General features: G+C 40.4%; 1 protein-coding gene across 2 annotated transcripts; it reads right to left on the reverse strand.

Moving 5' to 3' along the window:
* Nucleotides 1-2,428: 2,428 nt before the first annotated feature.
* Nucleotides 2,429-18,665, reverse strand: zcchc10 (zinc finger, CCHC domain containing 10). 2 transcript variants are annotated; one of them, XM_068043854.1, is made up of 5 exons: nucleotides 18,616-18,665; nucleotides 13,951-14,112; nucleotides 13,164-13,202; nucleotides 7,639-7,656; nucleotides 2,429-6,023 (listed from the first exon to the last, which is right to left on the reverse strand). In XM_068043854.1, exons 1-5 carry the CDS (start codon nucleotides 18,654-18,656, stop codon nucleotides 5,771-5,773), a joined length of 513 nt encoding a protein of 170 aa, XP_067899955.1. In that variant the 5' UTR covers nucleotides 18,657-18,665; the 3' UTR covers nucleotides 2,429-5,770. The 2 variants fall into 2 exon arrangements, with proteins under 2 accessions (XP_067899955.1, XP_067899956.1); XM_068043855.1 differs by lacking the exon at nucleotides 7,639-7,656.
* Between the last annotated feature and the right edge of the window lie 2,477 nt (nucleotides 18,666-21,142).

Below are 21,142 nucleotides of genomic sequence, written 5' to 3' on the forward strand. Positions count from 1 at the left end.
ATCCAATGCATCACCTATGACGTTTCTTCCCTTTCCAGCACTGCCAGCTTCAGTGTCCCCCAAAGGTCTATTATTTTTCACCTCTTCCTCATCCACATACTGCCGCTCAACAAGACCCAATTGCAGGTACAGGATCAGCAGCTTCATGTTTATGCTAATGACACTGAACACTACCTCAGACTGCCTGCCATCAAGTTTTAGATGAGTTACAACTTCATGCAACTCAACATTGACAAGCTGAACCCCATCAAAAACCTCAACTCAAGACACCTCCTCAGAATGAACTAGTTCTTTAACATAAAATCAAAATACTGCAGCTGCTGGAAATCTGAAATAAAAACAAGAAATGCTGGAAATACTCAGCAGCTCTCGCAGCATCTGTGGAGAGAGAAGCAGAGTTAACGTTTCAGGTCAGTGACCCTTCTTCAGAACTGACAAATATTAGAAATGTAAAAAGCTTTAAGCAAGTGGGGGGGGGGGGGGGGGGCAAGATATAACAAAAGAGGTGTTGATAGGACAAGGTCACAAAGAATAACTGACGAGGTGGTCAGGGAACAAAGGCAAACGGTATGTTAATAGTGTGCTGAAAGAGAAAGCGTTAGTACAGAGAAGGTGTGAATTGACTGTAAAGCACAAAGTACTCCAGGCACAAACATTAATTTAAAAAAAAAACAGAAACAGTGGGTAGGCACAGTAGAAACAAACTAACCAAACTAAAAAAAACAAAAATAACCAAATTAAAAAAAAATAACTAAACATATAAAGGGGGCCCCCCGTCATGCTCTGAAATTATTGAATTCAATGTTCTGTCCGGCAGGCTGTAGCGTGCTTAATCAGTAAATGAGATGCTGTTCCTCGAGCTTGCATTGGTGTTCGCTGGAACACTGCATCAATCCCAGGACAGAGATGTGAGCATGAGAGCAGGGTGGGGTGTTGAAATGGCCAGCAACCGGAGGCTCGGGGTCATGCTTATGGACTGAGCTGAGGTGTTCCGCATTCACCCAGTCTGCGTTTGGTCTCCCCAATGTAGAGACCACCACATTGCGAGCAGCAAATACAGTATACTAAATTGAAAGAAATACAAGTAAATCATTACTTCACCTGAAAGGAGTGTTTGGGGCCTTGGATAGTGAGGAGAGAGGAGGTAAATGAACAGGTATTACACCTCCTGCAATTGCAGGGGAAGGTGCCGTGGGAAGGGGACGAGGTGGTGGGGGTAATGGAAGAGTGGACGAAAGTGTCGCGGAGGGAACGATCCCTTCAGAATGCTGACAGGAGAAGATGCGTTTGGTAGTGGCAGAGTTCTTTGACAACCTTGGATGTCATGTTCAATCCCATTTCCTATCCATTACCAATACCGCTTACATCTGCAACAGTTTTTGCCTACATCCCTATGCTACTGCAATCCTTAAACAAGCCTTTAGTCATCTCCAAATTCATTGTTCCAATTACCCCTTTGCGATTATCTCCAAAAAAACTCGACTTGTCCAAAGCTCTGCTAACATTGTCCGTCTCACATGCCCAGCACCCTCAACCTCGTTGACCCACCAAGGCTCTTCATTTCCTAATGCATTAAATGCATCCACCCTAGCTCCGCAATTTCCTCGAGCACCATATTATAACCTGAACTTTTGACACTGGCATTCTGTGCATCCCCCTCACCACCCTCTGCCTGCATTGAACTGTTGGTGGCAAAGTCTTCAGCTTCCTTTGTCCTAATCTTTGGATCTCTCAATCATCTCTCTCCATCTTTAAAAACATCTTTGATCAAATTTTCTGTTGCTCCTAATCTTTCCCTTATGGTTCAGCATCCAATTCCTTTAACCTATTTAAATAATCCCAAAGCATTTCTCAATGTGAAAAGATACTTTACAAATACAAGTTGTTTAAAAAGATATACACCCATCCTTCAAAATATTCCTTTTTAAAAATGTTTAAACATTTACCATTAATGTTCTGTCCTTTTGGTCTATCTGACCCCACTTAACTAGTTTAAAATGCACTTGCAGAACATATTCACAAAAGGTTTTAAAAAGATAAAACTGATTGGTTAAAATGACTGAATAAATTTTGGCTGAACTAGAAATGGCAACAAAATGTATACATTTCAAAAATATTCAAGTTAATGCAACATAAATCATATTGCAAGTTTTTTCCCTGTATTCCATCTGCCAAGGAATACTTATAAGTTTAAATTCTAACCCAAGGTGCGGTTGATTGAAAAGACAAATGTCTCGTACACAAATGCAGTGAAGTTTCAACTCTGAATACCAAATATATTATCCATAACAAAGAGCTCTGCATCATCTAGTACAAAGACTATTACGGACCAGGCCCTTCGGTTTATGTGCATTAGAGCTTCAGTTAAACAGCATAGGTCAAATGTAGTTTCTATGATTCTTTGTTTTAAGAAATTATGCCAGCAATATTCATTTGTAATATTTTTATTTAAAAACAGAAAAGGGCATAAATTTTAATTTACACGCACATAGAAGTAACAATTGGCTTTTAGAATGTTTAACCCACACCATACTAAAATACTGGAAACACTTTTTAAAGATTTATATAAATATGAAAATCTGCTTTAAACAGTGAAACATACAAAACAGACACACAATGTTCCATGAGATTTTACTGCACAGTGCTTTAAATAAGTTCTTTACAAGGCTGTCCCTCCATAGAAAGATAATACAAGGACTCACGATACACAACTTTTTTTTTTAAAAAGGGCCCATACCACCAAAAATTAAAGCAAGGATCAACCATTTTAAGATGTTTTAGTACAGTTTGTGAAACTACGCTATGTAAATTAGAACAGTCTCAGGTTCAATCGTTTGCTTGTGTCACATTGGATGACCTCAGCCAAGATAGTACTGGGGTCATCACAATGGAAAACAATCCAGTGATCCCTGGTAGAATGTTGCTCAAAGATAGAAATAGGTTTAGCTGTGTTGCCTCCTGTGTACTATTCCCCAGTTTAAAAACCCATGAACACTCACTGTCTAGGCTCACACAGGGGAATAGGGCCAAATTTGGCAAGTTTCCAGAAAATTGCCTGCAGCCAAGGTACTGTGCCCCAGCAAGAGAAAGTGTCTTTATAAGAGATTTTAAAAAAACTCTCAATGCATAAATCAAAAGCATATTAAAAATATATTTCCATGTCACAATTATATATACAAGCTGACAGTTTTAAGCACAAGTGCTTCATTGTCATTCGAGGGCCAAGTTCAAGTCACATCAATAACAGACATTTCATACCTATTTGTAATTTTGCTGCTGCTGGCAGCACTCATATCTGAATAGCAAAGGAAAAGAAAATCTTGTGACAGCATGCCTTACTTGTTGAAGCATGCAGCGGTACATATAGTTAGGTGAAAAAAGGCAAAACAGAGACTGGGCTGCTCTGAAAGTGGGAATGAACAATATCTGAGAAGCTTTCAAGAAGAGTCTTGTAAAATAGGTACACAACTTTCCATAAATCTTAAGCAATTACACTTTAATCAGCGTCTAGTATACTTTTGAAACATTTTTAGGTTTCCAATAATGGGATGGAGTAAGAGCCACTGAATCACAGGTCTGATGTTGAAATTTGCTATTTCATACATTTGATTTACAATTTATAGCAGAACAATTTTAGTATTGTGTCTAAGGAGTTATTTTAACAATTTAAAAGTAAAAGAAAATTCATTTGGAAGTAGATATTCTCTCCAATATACAATGGTGCAGTACATCACACACGTGTCTGAAATTTGGTGTATGTGATGTGATGAAAATCAGACACTCAAATACAATTCTATAATATGAAACAAGTACGCCTAGCAATGCAAAATAACTTTCTGAAAACTGGGCAAAATATTTGCATAATTACATTAAAAAGGTAATCTGGCAGAGTCATGGAATAGTTGGAAGTGTGTTAGTACCAGTGATTCACCAAAAAAAGTGTTTCTGATCACAGCAGTATTACTAAAAGGAGCCACTAACTATACATCGATAGGAAATGAGTAAAATAATAAAGCCAAGTTAGTTTCATGCAGCAATGGTAGAGGTGTGACAGGTTACACATCTTCCATCTTGGCAAAAGTATGTCATGATGCAAAGGGATAAGAATGAACACATGAGGACATGGAGGGGAAACTTATGAGCCAGAGGGAAGGAGAGAAAAAAAAAGACAAAACCACATTCTTGTTCAATTAAAATAAACCTCTGAGCCATCATACTTCAGATTATGCCAACTAATTGTACTTTTATTAAAACACTATGTTCAGGTTTTCAAATCTTGAATGTACTCATACTTTATAGCTAATTATGTTTTTATATTATCTTCATATGAACTAGTGCTGAACAATGCTGCAGCTCAAAAATATTTAATACATCATTCAGTCCATAGTTCGTTGATTGTTATCCACATTCCCTTTGTAGACTAAGGGAATATGAACAACAGTGAGATATGTAAAAAATGCTGGTACAATATATTCTATTTAAAAGGAGCACACATACACAGGAATTGAAATTCAGTGATGGCCATATGTGTAATTATTAAGCTTTACAAAACGTTCTTTATTTAAAAAGTGACAACAATTTATGGGAAATGGAGATGTTCAATATATCTGGAGGCAGTTGATAATTTATTTGTAAATGCAAATGAGGTACTATTTCTCTGAATGTAGCTGATCTTCAACTTTTCTCCTCTGTACCCTTCCAGGTCACATGTGCTTGATTCACTCAGGGCAACTAAAAATATTTCCAGTGCCTTTGTTACCTCTGTGGCTAATTTATAAACAGAAAAACAAAGGTGTTCTGATTCAAGTTCAAAATCATGGCAATTCGTTGACTAAACAGCCTCATCTCTTTAGTTTGATGTACTCACTGTTTAAAACAAAAGGATGCATACAAAACAAGCATAAAAAGGAGACAAGAATTGTAAGTGGACAAAAATAATTGACACACAGATTTGGAAACTATACAAAAATAGCATTGAGAATGCACTTAACAAGAGCCATGTAGTGTAAAGGTAAAACACTGCTGCTGTCTTATCTTCCTGTGAACAGAATGCCCCATGTTAGGAGGAATTTCAAGGTCAAGGTTAAGAGGAAATCCAATAGCTCTGTTCAACATTTGAGGAATAAGGAAAATCTATTTCCACTGGCTAACGAGTCAGTAACTGGGGAGCTTAATTTTAAGTCCACCACTAAAAGAAGAGGTCAGGTGAATTTTTTTTTATGTGCACAGGCTTGCCAAGATATGGAATATGCTAACAAACAGTGGTGGAAGGACAATCCATAACTACATTTAAAAAGAAATAGATAACTATTGGAAGAAAAAAGTTGAGGGGGCAGGGGTAAAAGACTTAGTGGATAGCTTTTTCCGAGCTGCCACAAATAAAATGGGCCAAGTGGCCTCATTACTGTGCTGTAAAGTTCTATTCTGTAGCCCAGAGGTTTACTTCTTGTAGTCTGGGTACCTTGACTACTTTGGTGTCTGCACACTGTCCCACTCATTTACTAGAATTCAGATTATAGAAATGCAGTGCCCACTGTAGAGGAAAATATACACTTTAAAGGAAAAGGACCATAGATCAAATTTGCAGACAAGCACATCTGAAGGTCACAAACATTAGGCGTATAATGCACATCTGATCCATAGTTTATCAACACAGATTCCGAGCATGTGAAGTTAGTTTCTTGCCTTAATTACCTTAAAAGGAATACACCTACCGTTTTGAATGGAAAAAACATTGATATGAAATTGCGACAACTCAAAGGGAGCAGTGTCACGATTTCCGCCTCTTTTTTGGTGGCTCTTCATCAGAGCTGCTAATACTGCTACTGGAACTAGAGTCAGAATCTGAATCAGAGGAAGAAGTTTCACTTGATGATGTTGAGGAAGACGAGGAGCTGTCAGTTGATGAACTCTCATCATCACTGCTGCTGCTCTCTGATGTGGAGGAATTGGATGATGTTTCACTGTCTGAAGATGAATCAGTGGAAGAAGTACTGCTACTGCTGCTACTAACACTCTGAGGCCTTGAAATAAAAAGTGAATATACAGAACAGTTAACTCCTTATTCTCATTATACAAGCAATGCAGGCATTGTATGTCACATAATATCCCCTAACAGGATATACTACAGAATATGTATTGGAGGCAGCATTTATTTTGATGTGCGCCTGTGCTTTAGTTAAGTATTTTTGAGCTATTAGTTTCTAGAGAAATTTTCCAATGTTACTTTCTAAGCAAAACACTTTATAGACTGTGGTTTCAAGTCCTTTCCTTATTGCATGAGCATTCAAAAGAACTTAAGATTCTGACTACAGATGTGGGGAATTATGCATGGCTTGCAAAAGAAAATAAAGTCCTAACTATTACAAATGTCTCAATTTTTGAGTTCAGATCAGGAGTTTACATAGTTAAGAGTAAACTTTAAAATATAACACTGTTGATTCGAAGTTACACATTGCTAGGTATAGGAGAATTCTACCACTTCAACAGAAAGCTGCATATCTGTTGACTATGAAGTTCAACGCAGATGAAAAACTTGCATATCACATCTCTTAAGTCACTCGACTGCTCAAATACGATGCCAATTTAACATACACTACGGCACATTTTGAAGAACAGTGAGTTCTTCAATGTCATGTTAATATTTACTCCCTTCAATACCATCAAATACAGATTATCTGTTTATTTAACTAATTGCCATTTGTTGGATCTTGCTATGTCCAAATTGGCCTTGAAGCCCTCCGGAACATTAAGAGATTGTGCAAAATGCTCCATATAAATATTGCAAGTTAATTGTTTATATTTTGACAGCTCACTTGCAAACTATTTGCATCACTGATGCAGGAACAACTTTGTTTTAGAAATGCAAGTTTTGATTACCATTTTATCCACTACACCATCTGAAAGACTACTGGTTTGAAGTTCAAGTGCCAAGCAATACCTACCAATGATTACTATCTATTTGAGCTTCCAAAAGCAGAGTTCTAGCTGTACATTACTTGAGGTTTCACTTGAGTGTTCAAGACAAGAACCATAGCAGTCTATTGTAGATATATATATATGGCATAATATGGCACTTTTCCTCCCGTGAGTAAAACTGGAAAATGCTGGAATTACACAGCAAATCAGTCAGCATTTGTAATGAAAAAAGGAAGCTGAAAGATGAAAAGGAAGCTGAAAGATAAAAAGGCACATTTTCTCAGGGTTAATTCACTTACTTTGTGCCTATAGAACATATCACCCATTTTTTCTCATTACATTGCTATCTGGCCTCTATATTTCCAGCATTTTCTATTTTTATTTCAGATTCAAAGTTTCTTTCTATTATTTTGTGGGAGATAAATCTTCCGAGCAGTTCTTCATCTACTGTTTCATTTATAACCCTCAAAAATGTGAAGATTGTGTTTCATTATGCTGTTCTCCTATTCTGATTAATTCCAGTAGTGCTATTACGCAGTTTTGCTGAGTCCAGATGGCATTTAGTATGAACATATGCAACTGACAGACAGAAAAAGACCAGAGGTCCTTGCCAGCAATGCCCACATCCTGTGAATGAATAAAAAAGCTGTCCCTGTCCACTGAGTCTGTTCCACAGTCACACAGCAATTTTGCATTATGATCCCCACTTCTCACACTCACCAGTAGCCATGTAATGTCCTGAGAAGTAAAATAAGCAGAAAAGAAAGGCATAAGCCAATTATGGGAAAAATAATTTACAGAATTACCTCTTTGAACACCAAAGATGATCAAAACAAGTTCCAGAAGACCACAGTGACAGTGAGGCGCATCATCTAACATTTCACCTACCTGTTGTACAGTGCTTTCAACTTCAACTTGGAACTCATCCAGCTCCCTTCTGAATGTTTTGTAGTGAATTTGCACTCACTGCACAAGTTGACAGTTTGTGCCTCTAGAAAAAGGAAACCCTCCTGACATTTAACCTAGTTCTGTACTCACTTAGCAAGCTGACACTTCTCCCTCCTTTCCCCCCCCACCTCGCTTTTCATTTCACATTGGCATTGGCACCATTGTTCCTCCCTTTAACTGCACACTGGTACATTTCTGGGCATAACATAGATCCAGGCTCCTCCTCCTGCAGTAGCATTCAATTACTGGATACAGAAGGTAGTAAGTGGCATTGGTGGAGGAAGAAAAATAATCAGTTTGCAAGGAGTGGGAACTCCTGGTATTACAAACTCTTGGCACATAATTGGGGGAAAGGGGATAGACAACCTATACAAGGCAGTGTAGAGGTAATGTTACTGGAATAGGAATCCAGAGGCCAGGACTAATCCTCCAGAGATACGTTCAAATCCCATGATGGCAGCTTGTGGAATTTAAATTCAATTAATTAATCTGGAATAAAAAGCTAGTCTCAGTAATGGTGATGATAAAACCACTGTTGTAAAAACCCATCTGGTTCAGTAATGTCCTTAAGGGAAGGAAATCTGCCATCCTAACCCAGTCTGACCCACATGTGACTCCAGACCCACAGCAATGTGGTTGACTCTTAACTGCTCTCTGAAATAGCCTAGCTAGCCACTCAGTTGTGTCAAACCACTACAGAATAGTTGAAAAATAAAACCTGACAAACCGCCTGGCATCGAAAATGACTAAGACACACCATGCCCAGTCAACCCTGCCAAGTCCTCCTCGCTAACATCTGGGAACTTGTACCAAAATTGGGAGAACTAGTCAAACAGCCTGAAGAAATCATGCTCACCAAATCATACCTTACAGCCAAAGTCCCAGACTCTTCCATCACCAGCACTGGGTATGTTCTGTCCCAGAGGTGGCAGCACAGTGGTATTCAGCCGGGAGGGAGTGGCCCTGAGAGTCCTCAACATTGACTCCAGACCCCATGATGTCTCATGGCATCAGATCAAACATGGACAAGGAAACCTCCTGCTGATTACCACCTATGACCCTCCCTCAGCTGATGAATCAGTGCTCAATGTTGAACACCACCTGGAAGCAGCACTGAGGGTAGCAGGGGCACAGAATGTACTGTAGGTGGGGGACTTCAATGCCCACCACCAAGAGTGGCTTGGTAGCACCACTACTGCCCAAGTCCTGAAGGACATAAATGCCAGACTGGGTATGCAGCAGGTGGTGAGAGAACAAACAAGAGGGAAAAATCTACTTGATCTCGTCCTCATCAATCTGCATTTGTCTGCCACACAGTCCTTGTGGAGACAACGTCCAGTCTTCACCCCGAGGACAGCCTCCATTGTGTTTTTGACACCACTACAGTGCTAAATAGGACAGACTCAGAACAGATCTAGCAGCGTAAAACTGGGCATCCATGAGGCAGTGGGCCATCAGCAACAGCAGAATTGTATTCAACCACAATCTGTAACCTCATTGCCCGGCATATTCCCCACTAAACTATTACCATCATGTCACGGGATGAACCCTGGTTCAATAAGGAGTGCTGGGGAGCAAGGCAGGAGCAGAACCAGCCATACTTAAAAATGAGCTGCCAACCTGGTGAAGCTACAACACAGGACTACATGCATGCTAAATAGTGGAAGCAGCATGCGATAGACAGGGCAAAGCGAACCCACAACCAATGGATCAGATCAAAGCTCTGCAGTCCTGCCACATCCAGTCATGAATGCTGGTGAACAACTAAACAACTAACCGAGTAGAAAGCTCCACAAACATCCCCATCCTCAATGATGAGGGAACCCAGCACGTCAGTGTAAAAGACGCGGCTGAAGCATTTGCAACCATTTTCAGCCAGAAGTGCCGAGTGGATGATTCATGTCGGCCTCCTCCCGAGGACCCCAGATTCACAGATGTCAGTCTTCAGCCAATTCGAATCCATCCATGCGATATCAAGAAACGACTGAAGGCATAGGATACAGCAAAGGCTATGGGCCCTGACAACATCCCGCTATAGTACTGAAGACTTGTGCTCCAGAACTAGCCGCGCCCCTAGCCAAGCTGTTCCAGCACAGCTACAACACTTCCATCAATCTGATAATGTGGAAAAATGCCCAGGTATGTCCTATTCACAAAAAGTAGGACGAATCCAATCTAGCCAAATACTGTCCCATCAGTCAATCAACAGCAAAGTAATGGAAGGTGTCACTGACAGGGCCATCGAGCAGCATTTACTCAGCAATAACCAGTTCACTGACACTCAGTTTTGGATCCACCAGGAGTACTTGGCTCCAGACTTCATTCCTTGGTCCAAACATGGGCAAAAGAGCTGAAATTCCAGAGGTGAGGCGAGAGCAACTGCCCTTGACATCAAGGCAGCATTTGACGGAGTGTGGCATCAAGGAGCCCTAATAAAATTGGAGTTCATGGGAATCGGTGGAAAACTCTCCACTAGTTGGAGTTATACCTAGCACAAAGGAAGATGGTTACAGTTGTTGGAGGTCAATCATCTCAGCTGCAGGAGTTCCTCAGGGTAATGTCTTAAGCCCAACCATCTTCAGCTGCTTCCATGACCTGTCCTCCATCATAAAAAGGTCAGAAGTGGAGATGTTCGCTGATGATTACACTGTGTACAGTACCATTCGCAATTCCTCAGATATTGAAGCAGTCCATGTCTGCATGCAGCAAGACCTGAAAAACATTTAGGCTTGGGCTGATAAGTGATAAGTAATATCTGCGTCACACAAGTGCCAGACAGTGACCATCTCCAACAAAAGAGAATCTAACCATCTCCCCTTGATGATCAATGGCATTATCGTCACTGAATCTCCCATCAACATCCTGGGGGTTACCATTGACCAGAAACTTAACTGGACCAGCCATACAAGTACTGTGGCTATAAGAGCAGGTCTGAGGCTGGGAATTCTGCAGCAGGTAACTCATCTCCTGACTCTCCAAAGCCTGTCCACCAACTACAAGGCACAATAAGGACAGCACTCAAGAGGCTCAACACCGTTCAAGCAAGTTGGATGTATTGTAGCAATTCACTAAGCCTCCTGCGACAGAATTTTCCAAACCCTCTACCACCTAGAAGGATAAGGGCAGCAGACGCATGGGAACACCTCCAAGCCACACATCACAATGACTTGGAACTGTCTTGCTGTTCCTTCAGTCGCTGGGTTAAAATCTGGAACTCCCTTCCTAACAGCACTGTGGGTGTACCTACGGCACATGGACTGCAGCGGTTCAAGAAGACAGCTCACCAACATCTTCACGTGAGCAATTTAAGGATCGGCAACATATGCTGGCCTTGCCAACGACGGTCACATCCCATGAAAGAATAAAAAAAATCCTCTGTGAATGGGGAGGCAGTGGTGTAGTGGTAATGCCACTGAACTAGTAATTCAGAGGCCCAGTGTAATGCCCTGGGAACACAGGTTCAAATCCTATGATGGCAGCTGGTGGAATTTCACAGAATCACAGAATAATACAGTGCAGAAGAGGCCCTTCGAGTCTGCACCGATGCATTAAAGACACCTGAACTGTCTACCCAATCCCATTTGCCAGCACTTCGCCCATAGCCTTGAATGTTATGACGTGCCAAGTGCTCATCCAGGTACTTTTTAAAGGATGTGAGGCAACCCGCCTCTACCACCCTCCCAGGCAGTGCATTCCAGACCGTCACCACCCTCTGGGTAAAAAAGTTCTTCCTCAAATCCCCCATAAATCTCCTGCCCCTCACCTTAAACTCGTGTCCCCTAGTAACTGACCCTTCAACTAAGGGGAACAGCTGCTCCCTATCCACCCTGTCCATGCCCCTCAATCTTGTACACCTCAATCAGGTCACCCCTCAGTCTTCTCTGCTCCAGTGAAAACAACCCAAGCCTATCCAACCTCTCTTCATAGCTTAAATGTTCCATCCCAGGCAACATCCTGGTGAATCGCCTCTGCACCCCCTCCAGTGCAATCACATCCTTCCTATAATGTGGCGACCAGAATTGCACACAGTACTCCAGCTGTGGTCTTACCAAAGTTCTATACAACTCCAACATGACCTCCCTGCTTTTGTAATCTATGCCTCGATTGATAAAGGCAAGTGTCCCATATGCCTTTTTCACCACGTTAACTCTGCTTCTCTTTCCACAGATGCTGCCAGACCTGCTGAGTGATTCCAGCATTTCTTGTTTTTGTGCCTTTTTCACCACCCTATTAACCTGCCCTTCTGCCTTCAGAGATCTATGGACAAACATGCCAAGGTCCCTTTGTTCCTCAGAACTTCCCACTGTCAGGCCATTCATTGAATACTTCCATGTCACATTACTCCTTCCAAAGTGTATCACCTCACACTTTTCAGGGTTAAATTCCATCTGCCACTTTTCTGCTCATTTGACCATCCCGTCTATATCTTCCTGTAACCCAAGACACTCAACCTCACTGTTAACCACTCGGCCAATCTTTGTGTCATCCGCGAGCTTACTGATCCTACCCCCCACATAGTCATCTATGTCGTTTACATAAATGACAAACAATAGGGGACCCAGCACAGATCCCTGTGGTACGCCACTGGACACTGGCTTCCAGTCACTAAAACAGCCGTCTGTCGTCACTCTCTGTCTCCTACAGCTAAGCCAATTTTGAATCCACCTTTTCAAGTTACCCTGTATCCCATGTGCATTTGCTTTCTTAATAAATCTCCCATGTGGGACCTTGTCAAAGGCTTTGCTGAAATCCATGTAAACTACATCAACTTAATTTAAATTCAATTAATTACAAAAATCTGGAATTGAAAGTTAGTCTCAGTAATGGTGCCATGAAACTCTCATCGACTGTCATAAAAACCCATTTGGTTCACTAATGTCCTTTAGAGAAGAGAAATCTACCGTCCTTCCCTGGTCACAGCAATGTGGTTGACTGTTAAAATGCCCCTTGAAATGGCCTAGTAAGTCACTCAGTTCAAGGGCAATTAGGGATAGGCAACAAATGATGGCCTGCCAGCGATGCCTACATCCTATTAAAGGATAAACAAAGCTATTCCCATGCTTCAGTATACACTGATATTTTGGTACAGGAAAAGGAAGAATGAACTGGCAGCAGTACTGGCACTGAACAGAGGGAAATGGTAAAGTATAAATGTTGGGAATTACCCTGGGTGGGTGAGGAGGAGCAGGGATATTTTGGGAAAAGTACTCTCTGGTCCCGAAAGTTTAACAGAAACTTTTTGTGCTGTGGGTTCTGGAAAGAATTATGTCATAAGCTCACAATCCCTTGAAGGTTACCTTTTCTTCTTCATCTTGTTTTCTGTAATTCCTTGTCCACTGTTGAAAGTTTAAAAATAATTAGCACTTCTGTTGAAATTATTAAACATTATATATCTTATCTAATGATGTACAAAATTATGACATCTTATATACTGCAAGCTGTAAAGCAAATTTGATATTTTAACCACCCAAATTTGAGACATTTGATCACTACACAAGCTTGTATGTTTGGAAAATTTTTACCCCAAAATACATTTTAAAAACCACTTAAGATGCAATCTACTTGACCACTCATAAAAACAAACTTAAAATGGTCTTTTATTGAGAGACCACAATGTTTAAAGCAGAGCTGTATTAAGAATTCTTGGGGTTGTAGGCACTTCATGCAAAGTCAATAGCTTTTTCTTTGTCCCACCGCCTCCTGAAAAAGTAATAACTCTTACTGTAGCATGGCTGTTTGTCAACCTGTAACTCTAATGGATGTTTTATAGGAGAGCCTACAATGAACCTCATAGCCGAGCCTCATGCTGGTTTCACACAATGTCTGCACATTCAGCTCCCAACAAAGCTAACTGGATAAAGATTACAAATGCAAATCTTAGTTGACTTTTCCCCCTCCCTAGCCTGGGGATACGGAATTCAATTGTAGTTTCCCTACTATTGCTTTGGCAGTCAATTCACTCAGCACAGACTTAGGATCAAACTCGGATTTTTCTGGTCTACATGCCTCAGTATCCCACACAATGCAGTACATCCATCCACTGAGTTATTGTGGAAGCAGGTTTTAATAGGAAAACACACATACCTTGGTGGCAATGCTAGTTTATTTTGTTTTTCTTTCAAAGTCTTCTTTAATTGCACTGTTCTTGAGGGTCTATGTAGATACTTCCGTTTTCCAGTGCACTCATAGGTCCAGTGGCCATATTCTAAACATTTCTGACATCGAACATGCTGTTTATTAGCTTCCCTAAAACACGAAACCAAAATGCAGAATGTCTCAATTATCACAGTTACATTCATTTTAGCAGTGACACACCAAACATAATGTTTAACTGATTTAAATTAATGGACTTTATCAGGAAATATTTTTACACATTTTGCTCTAACTGAACAATTTACACTTCACTGAAATTTAAAGCACCCAGTCTCACCTTTAGAAATTAAAAAATTTCAAAGTCATAGTGAAATATAGTCCCATCTCCTTTTAGAGATAGATAACAATTTCAGCTGGAAAAACAAAGCTCACATTGAAACATTTTTTGAAGTGTTTAGCTTGTGATTATATTTGTTTGCCTGCAGATACTTAGTAGAAGCAACAAAGATACTTGATGCCAACGCTCTGTTCACAGCTGCAAAGGCAACAGAGATGAGGGACTGAGATGAGGAGAAATTTCTTCACCTAGAGAGTGGTGAGCCTGTGGAATTCGCTACCACAGAAAGCAGTTGAGGCTAAAACAGTGCATGTTTTCAAGGAGTTAGATATAGCTCTTGGTTCTAAAGAGATCAAAGGGTATGGGGCGAAAGCGGGAAAAGGTTACTGAGTTGGATGATCAGCCATGATCATAATGAATGGCGGAGCAGGTTCGAAGGGCCGAATGGCCTACTCCTGCTCCTATTTTCTATGTTTCGATAAAGCACCTGCAATGCTGTGACACGTTTGTCATACATTGCTCCATGAAAATGAATCCACGCAATACCCGTGTAGCCTTGCCATTACAAATAAAAAAACCCACAAATGTTAGAAATACATATATTTCTTGAAGTAAACCAAAGTTTGCTTTAACAAGAAAATTTTGCAGCCACCTAATAAAAGCAACATACAAAATACATTATATTAAAAGTAGAGGAAGTTGAAGGACAGCCTGATGTGGAACAATAATTTTCCCAATGTCCTCTCACATAGTAATTATTACTTTAAAAGATACCCACAAAACAAATCCTTTTCTCCTCATTGCTATTAAATACATTCTATAGTTGCTCTGCATGATACTGACCCATATAATTCACTGCTTCCAATTTACTTGATGGAAACATATGGTGTGACGGTCAGAGAAGTTAACTATTTTATAGTTAGAGGCCACCCACCTGTATTTGTTACTTTCAAAGGGATTAATAGTCTGCATAGTTTTTTGGGGGAGGGGTAAAAAGATTTCGTCTTGTAAAAAAAACTGCATACCACAGCATGATTTCTGTAGTCTATTAGCAAAGGCAGTTTATTAGCACAAATATGCTTTCATATAACTTTAGGGTTCAGTGAGCTTATCCACTTTTAATAGCACCAATCATGAATCAAACATCGTGTAAAGCTTATTCAGCTCATACACGATACCCATCTCTTGCTTTCTTGACCCCATTCCCATTAAATCACATTTGTCCCATCTGTATCTACAAATGACAGTCCCATCTCAAACCTCCCTTCCTTCTCTAAAGTTTTCGAATGTGTTGTCGTCTCCCCGATACACGCCTTGAATCTTTCCGATCAGGTTTCTACAGCTTCTATACCAGCGAAACAGCTGTACGCAAAGTCACGATCAACTGAGACAGTGATGTATTATTCACCTTCCCTTATCCTCTCTACAGTCAACCGTAGCATTCTCCTCCAATTTTTTTTGTTGTTCAACTCTGTGGGACTGCTTTCCCTAGATTCCAATTTTTAACTATATGTTTGTAAGAATAACATCTCTTCCAAATTATCTCCTGCTTTGGCTTGTCATCTAAATTTTCCTCATGGATAAGAAGCATCTTAGGAAGACACTATATAGATGCAAGCTATTGTCATACTCTAAAATAATGGAATCAAATGTCAGGAGTAAACTTAGGGATCATTTGTAAAAAGAAAATCTACTAAATCCTGTCTGACCAACCTCCTCAGTTTCTCTGAGGAATTGACAACTCCAAGTGGACTGTGGAAATCCTATAATGAGTTTCCAAAAGGCATTTCACAAAGTTCCAATCAAAATCAATCTGTAAGCTGTGAGATCCAGGCTAAATGCTGGGAATTGATGAGATGATCTGAACAGGGAATTACACTGACAACCAATTTAAGATTGTCAGCAGGGCTCGTCGTGTGGCGCATTTGCACATACCGGAAGCTACATATATTAATACACAGGGCCCTGTTTTTTGCAGACAGAAAGAATATGTACAAACAGCACAGTGGCGCAGTGGTTAGCACGCGGCCTCATAGCTCCAGCGACCCGAGTTAAATTCTGGGTACTGCCTGTGTGGACTTTGCAAGTTCTCCCTGTGTTTGCGTGGGTTTCCTCCCACAGCCAAAGATTTGCAGGTTGATAGGTAAATTGGCCATTATAAATTGCCCCTAGTATAGGTAGGTGGTAGGGGAATATAGGGATAGGTGGGGATGTGGTAGGAATGTAGGATTAGTATAAATGGGTGGTTGATGGTCAGCACAGACTCGGTGGGCCGAAGGGCCTGTTTCAGTGCTGTATCTCTAAATAAAAATAAAATAAACAGTGCGGCTGTTTCAGCTAAACAAAATAACTGAGCCATTCGCTGGTTCATTCCTCAGGGCAATGCCGTGACCAGAGTCAAGCTGCCTGTTTTCAATTTCAAACAAAGCTTGGCAGTTAACTGTCAGTCAGTGTAAACTGGTGCATTCTCCACAGCAACGCGCCTACCAGAATTCACTTGCCAACCAATCAGCACTCTCTTCTCATACAGTATAAAGTTGTTGATTTCCCTTACATTGGTTATTCTTGTGGATTGTCCTGATGAGTGCAAGACAAAAAGCTTCAACAATATGTCTATATTTTCAGCAATACTCAAGTTCTGGACTACCAAATGACTAGATGTGTCAGTGCAGGTGAAAGTAGTGAGTGGAATCCCCTCCCAGGGCACAGTTGAGACCACTATTGTTTCTAATTTACATCAATAACTTAGAGTTATAAAATTAATCCAAATTAGTCAAATTTACTGATATCCAACTATTAGAGGCAATGGAATCAAATGCAGCAGCTCAGAATTTACAAAATACATTGGACAAAATATGGGCAGGAAAATGGCTGATGAAATTTAATGCAGTCAATTTTAAAGAATGGCCTGAACAGCCTTGAAAAAGCCAAGGATAAGATTGAAAGAGATGTCAGAATCTTAACAGACAACACTCAACATGTCCAACAAATGTAGAACAGCAAAAAATGCCAACTGAATGCTGAACTGCACAGATAAAACATTAGGTTAATTATAGACAGTGGAGATTAAACTATACACTACTCTGGTCAGACTGCATCTTGCATACTATGTCCTGAAAAGAGCAACGAGGGTGATCCCAGGGTAATAGGTCTGAGCTATGAGGAATGTCTGGAGAAACTTGGGCTTTTTATCCTGGAGAGGAAGCACATGAAAGATAATCTTGAAGTATACAAGATAGTTAAGGGTATGGAAAAGGTAAATCATATTACTTCAAGTTACATTAAAAGTGTATGACCAGGGAACACAAGTCAAATTAGAAGGTAAATTTAACACTGATGAGAAATTTTTTTCATACAAAGAGGCAGCACAGAAATTGCCTCCTTCTGTGATATAACCATTCTATCATTTTATGAAGACATAGAATCGACAACCAGATAACACCGTGGAGGCAAAAACCTTGAATCATTTAAGAAGAAATTGCATACTTCAATGGCAAGTAGGAAGGGCAATTCTGGATGGATGAACTCAGATGGTCTTCCTCATCTGTAATTATGTTGTGATCTTTACAAAATGTCTAAAGCAATTACTTACAATAACCAATTACTGAGTTAATTTGTTTTTACAACTAACCATTGTTACACAATAGTACTGGAAACTTGAACAGTGGGACCACAGTGTTGTGAAAAGCATTTTCCCATCAACAAGACTTGTAACAACAATGAAGAAAAATACTGTTAAGTTTTTTTTGCATTGGAATGTACAAGAACCCTTTCCCCCAACAAATGCAGCCCATCTCAGCAGTCCCAGTTTGTTTCTACCTGCAAGTTTTGCAAGGCTTACTTTCGAGATAAAAGTTAAAATACAAACGAGGTGTAACCAGCTTTAAAAAACAGGCGCAGAAAGATTTACCAACTCTCATTCGGAGTGACACTTATTGAGGTTTAAAATACAGTTTATTGACGCAGTTGGTAATGAGTCTTAACGCTTTGGGAGGATACATTTCGCCCCTGAAATTTTCTTCACGATCGACAGTCCTCCCCAAAGTGAAGTACGGCGTCTTTCCTCGCTGTCTGTACAAACAAGTGGGATTTAGACACTCTCCATTTCAAAGACGAAACATCTGGTGTTTGTGGCTGGCGCATCACTGAGGCCTGGTCTGAAGATGGAACCTGCTTTGTCCTCACCCCCCCCGGCAACACAAGTCCAGGCGCTGTCTGTCTCCAACCTACCACTCCAATAGGAGTCGGTTCTATCGAAGAAAACTAGTCGTCACGGTACAAAAAACCCCCCAGCCCAGCTATGTGTGCTAAATACTCACGCTTGTCTGCGAGCGATCAGTCTATGCATAGGCGTCGCCATCTTGGCTTCCCGAAATGCACCGGTCCATCACTAAGCAACAACCCTGAAGGCCTGCCCTGGGCCTGAGGCAGTATTGCTCAAACTAATCTGGTACAAACTATATTAAATTTGTTTTTATTTGTTGGGGGAGTAGCATTTTCACCTTTATATCGTTCACACTGTATTTAAAATGAATTTGCTTTGTTTTGGTCAAAAATCATTGTATGTAGTTTAGAGATACAGCACTGAAACAGGCCCACTGAGTCTGTGCCCACCATCAACCACCCATTTATACTAATCCTACACTAATCCCATATTCTTACCACATCCCCACCTGTCCCTATATATTTCCCTACCACCTACCTATACTAGTGGCAATTTATAATGGCTAATTAGCCTATCAACCTGCAAGTCTTTGGCATGTGGGAGGAAACCGGAGCACCCGGAGGAAACCCGCGCAGACACAGGGAGAACTTGCAAACTCCACACAGGCAGTACCCAGAATCGAACCTGGGTCCCTGGAGCTGTGAGGCTGCGGTGCTAACCACTGTGCCGCTGTGTAATTAGCAACCCCAAAGTGTTTATCCGTGTATATATGTTACAACTGGTTCTGTGTCATGCTATTGACACTGCATGGTTTAGGGGTTAGGGTTGGGTTCAGGAGTTGGTGCTCAGGTTCAGAGTTTGGTTATCAGGGTTAGGGTTAAGTTTTGAGGTTAGCGTTAGTGTTAGGCTTGGAATTTAATAATGACAACTAGACATGCCCTTTTATTAAACTTGCATAGGGAAAACATTCTTTTGAGATCTGTAATGTAAATATTTCCAATGGGAATTCTACTGTATCGCCCATTATGCTAATAGGTAGCTCCATATTAACTTTTCCCCATTCATTCAAAATGCTTTCTGAAAAACAATGCTCCAGAAATTGCTGAAAAATAATAGAGAGTCCGGCACCCACCATTATTAGTGTGTTAAAAAAAATAACATTTTGTTTTGAAGAAGAGATATGCCGTGCGTTCTGATTTGTCACAAATTACTGGACAATTTGCCTTTGCGATTAGCCTCATCAAAGCCAAGATAATTTCCATCTCGCTATAAGCCTCTTTATTGCGTGCCCTGAAATTGCTGGATTTGCGGTGTTAGTTCAAATTAATCATGCCACAGCATTTATGGCTTGTAATTCTTGTCATAAGAATGCTGTTAATGACATGATTTATGGTCTGGACATGCCACTCAATCTTGGAGACCTAGAAAGGAAACAATGTAACTGTTGATTCTCACTTCTGTAGGTAGTAAATCATTCTGAGAGTTTAAAAAAAAACTTTTACTTTTTCCAAGCAAATTCCTGGCCTAAGTGAACTTCTACTGTTAGTTAGCTGTTAAATGAAAGGGGGATAAATAGTTGGGAGAATTGGGGGGCATGCAGAGGGTGGCGATGGCAGGGTGCATGGTATATTAGGATCACTGCTTCTGTGAATTGGATAAACACCAACTCAGACTAGTTGGGCTGAATGATATGTTTCAATGTTGTAATAAATGACCATACTTGGACAACTAACCTTTGTTGAGCAAATCCTCTAAGGTATGAATCCCTGGGCTCTGCAGCTGAGGAAGGATGCAAGCTGGTCCTCTGTCCATTTATTACTCCACTGCCATCACCACTTGATCCTCTTCAATCTCCTAAATTCCACCAGGATGGATGTAGCACTGTGAATTACACAGGGCGTTGTGACTTGCTGCTTGCTTCTGTGAAATCAAAACTGCCAGCTGACTCATGGGAAAGCTTAACAAAACAGCATTTTATTTTTAAATTACAAGAAAAAGAAAGAACTTGCATTTATATTGCACTCATCAAATCTTCAGGGTAGCCCATAGCACTTTGCAGCCACAATTAATTATGTTTGAAGAGTAATCACTGTTATTTTGTAGTCAAACATAGAAGCCAATTTGCACACAGAAAAATTGCACAAACCGTAGTGAGATAATGACTAGTTGATCTATGTTGATGATGTTGGTTGAAGGCTAAACTTCCTGTTCTTCAAAATAAAAGTGCCGTGGCCACCTTTACATCTACCTGAACAGACAGACAGAGCATCAGTTTAACAGCTCATTGGAAAGACAACACATTCAACAATGCAAAGAATCCTCAGTGCCGCAGTGAACTGTTAGCCTACCTATAAGTGGTCAAGTTGTGGAGCCAGTGGGTTACCATCAAGCCAAGCTGAAATTTGATACTTTCAAATTGTGTAATATATTTCCCTACTTGAGACAGTGCCAAAAAAGTGGAGAAGTTTTCAATTCTCCAACAGCGATATTCTTAACGTGGGTGAACAAATGAAATCCATTAAAAAGCCCCACCCCACTACCAATTAAATGAATTGCCTTGGTCCTTTAACATATGTTGCCAATAAACCCAGTGCAGCATGTTTCCCCTGGATTCAAGTATAACAGCTTTACAAATATCTGTGGTGTGCAGGTACAATTTTATAAAATATAGGCATTTTAAA

The sequence above is a fragment of the Heterodontus francisci genome, chromosome 12 (assembly GCF_036365525.1).
Source record: "Heterodontus francisci isolate sHetFra1 chromosome 12, sHetFra1.hap1, whole genome shotgun sequence".
In the NCBI taxonomy this organism is placed as follows: Eukaryota; Metazoa; Chordata; class Chondrichthyes; order Heterodontiformes; family Heterodontidae; genus Heterodontus; species Heterodontus francisci.

Coding starts and splice junctions, on each gene's coding strand:
- zcchc10 (XM_068043854.1), bottom strand. CDS start 18,656: ATGGCGACGCCTATGCATAGACTGATCGCTCGCAGACAAGC. Junction 14,113..18,615: donor CTGATCGCTCGCAGACAAGC/GTGAGTATTTAG, acceptor TTCGTGTTTTAG/GGAAGCTAATAAACAGCATG. Junction 13,203..13,950: donor AAACTAGCATTGCCACCAAG/GTATGTGTGTTT, acceptor AACTTTCAACAG/TGGACAAGGAATTACAGAAA.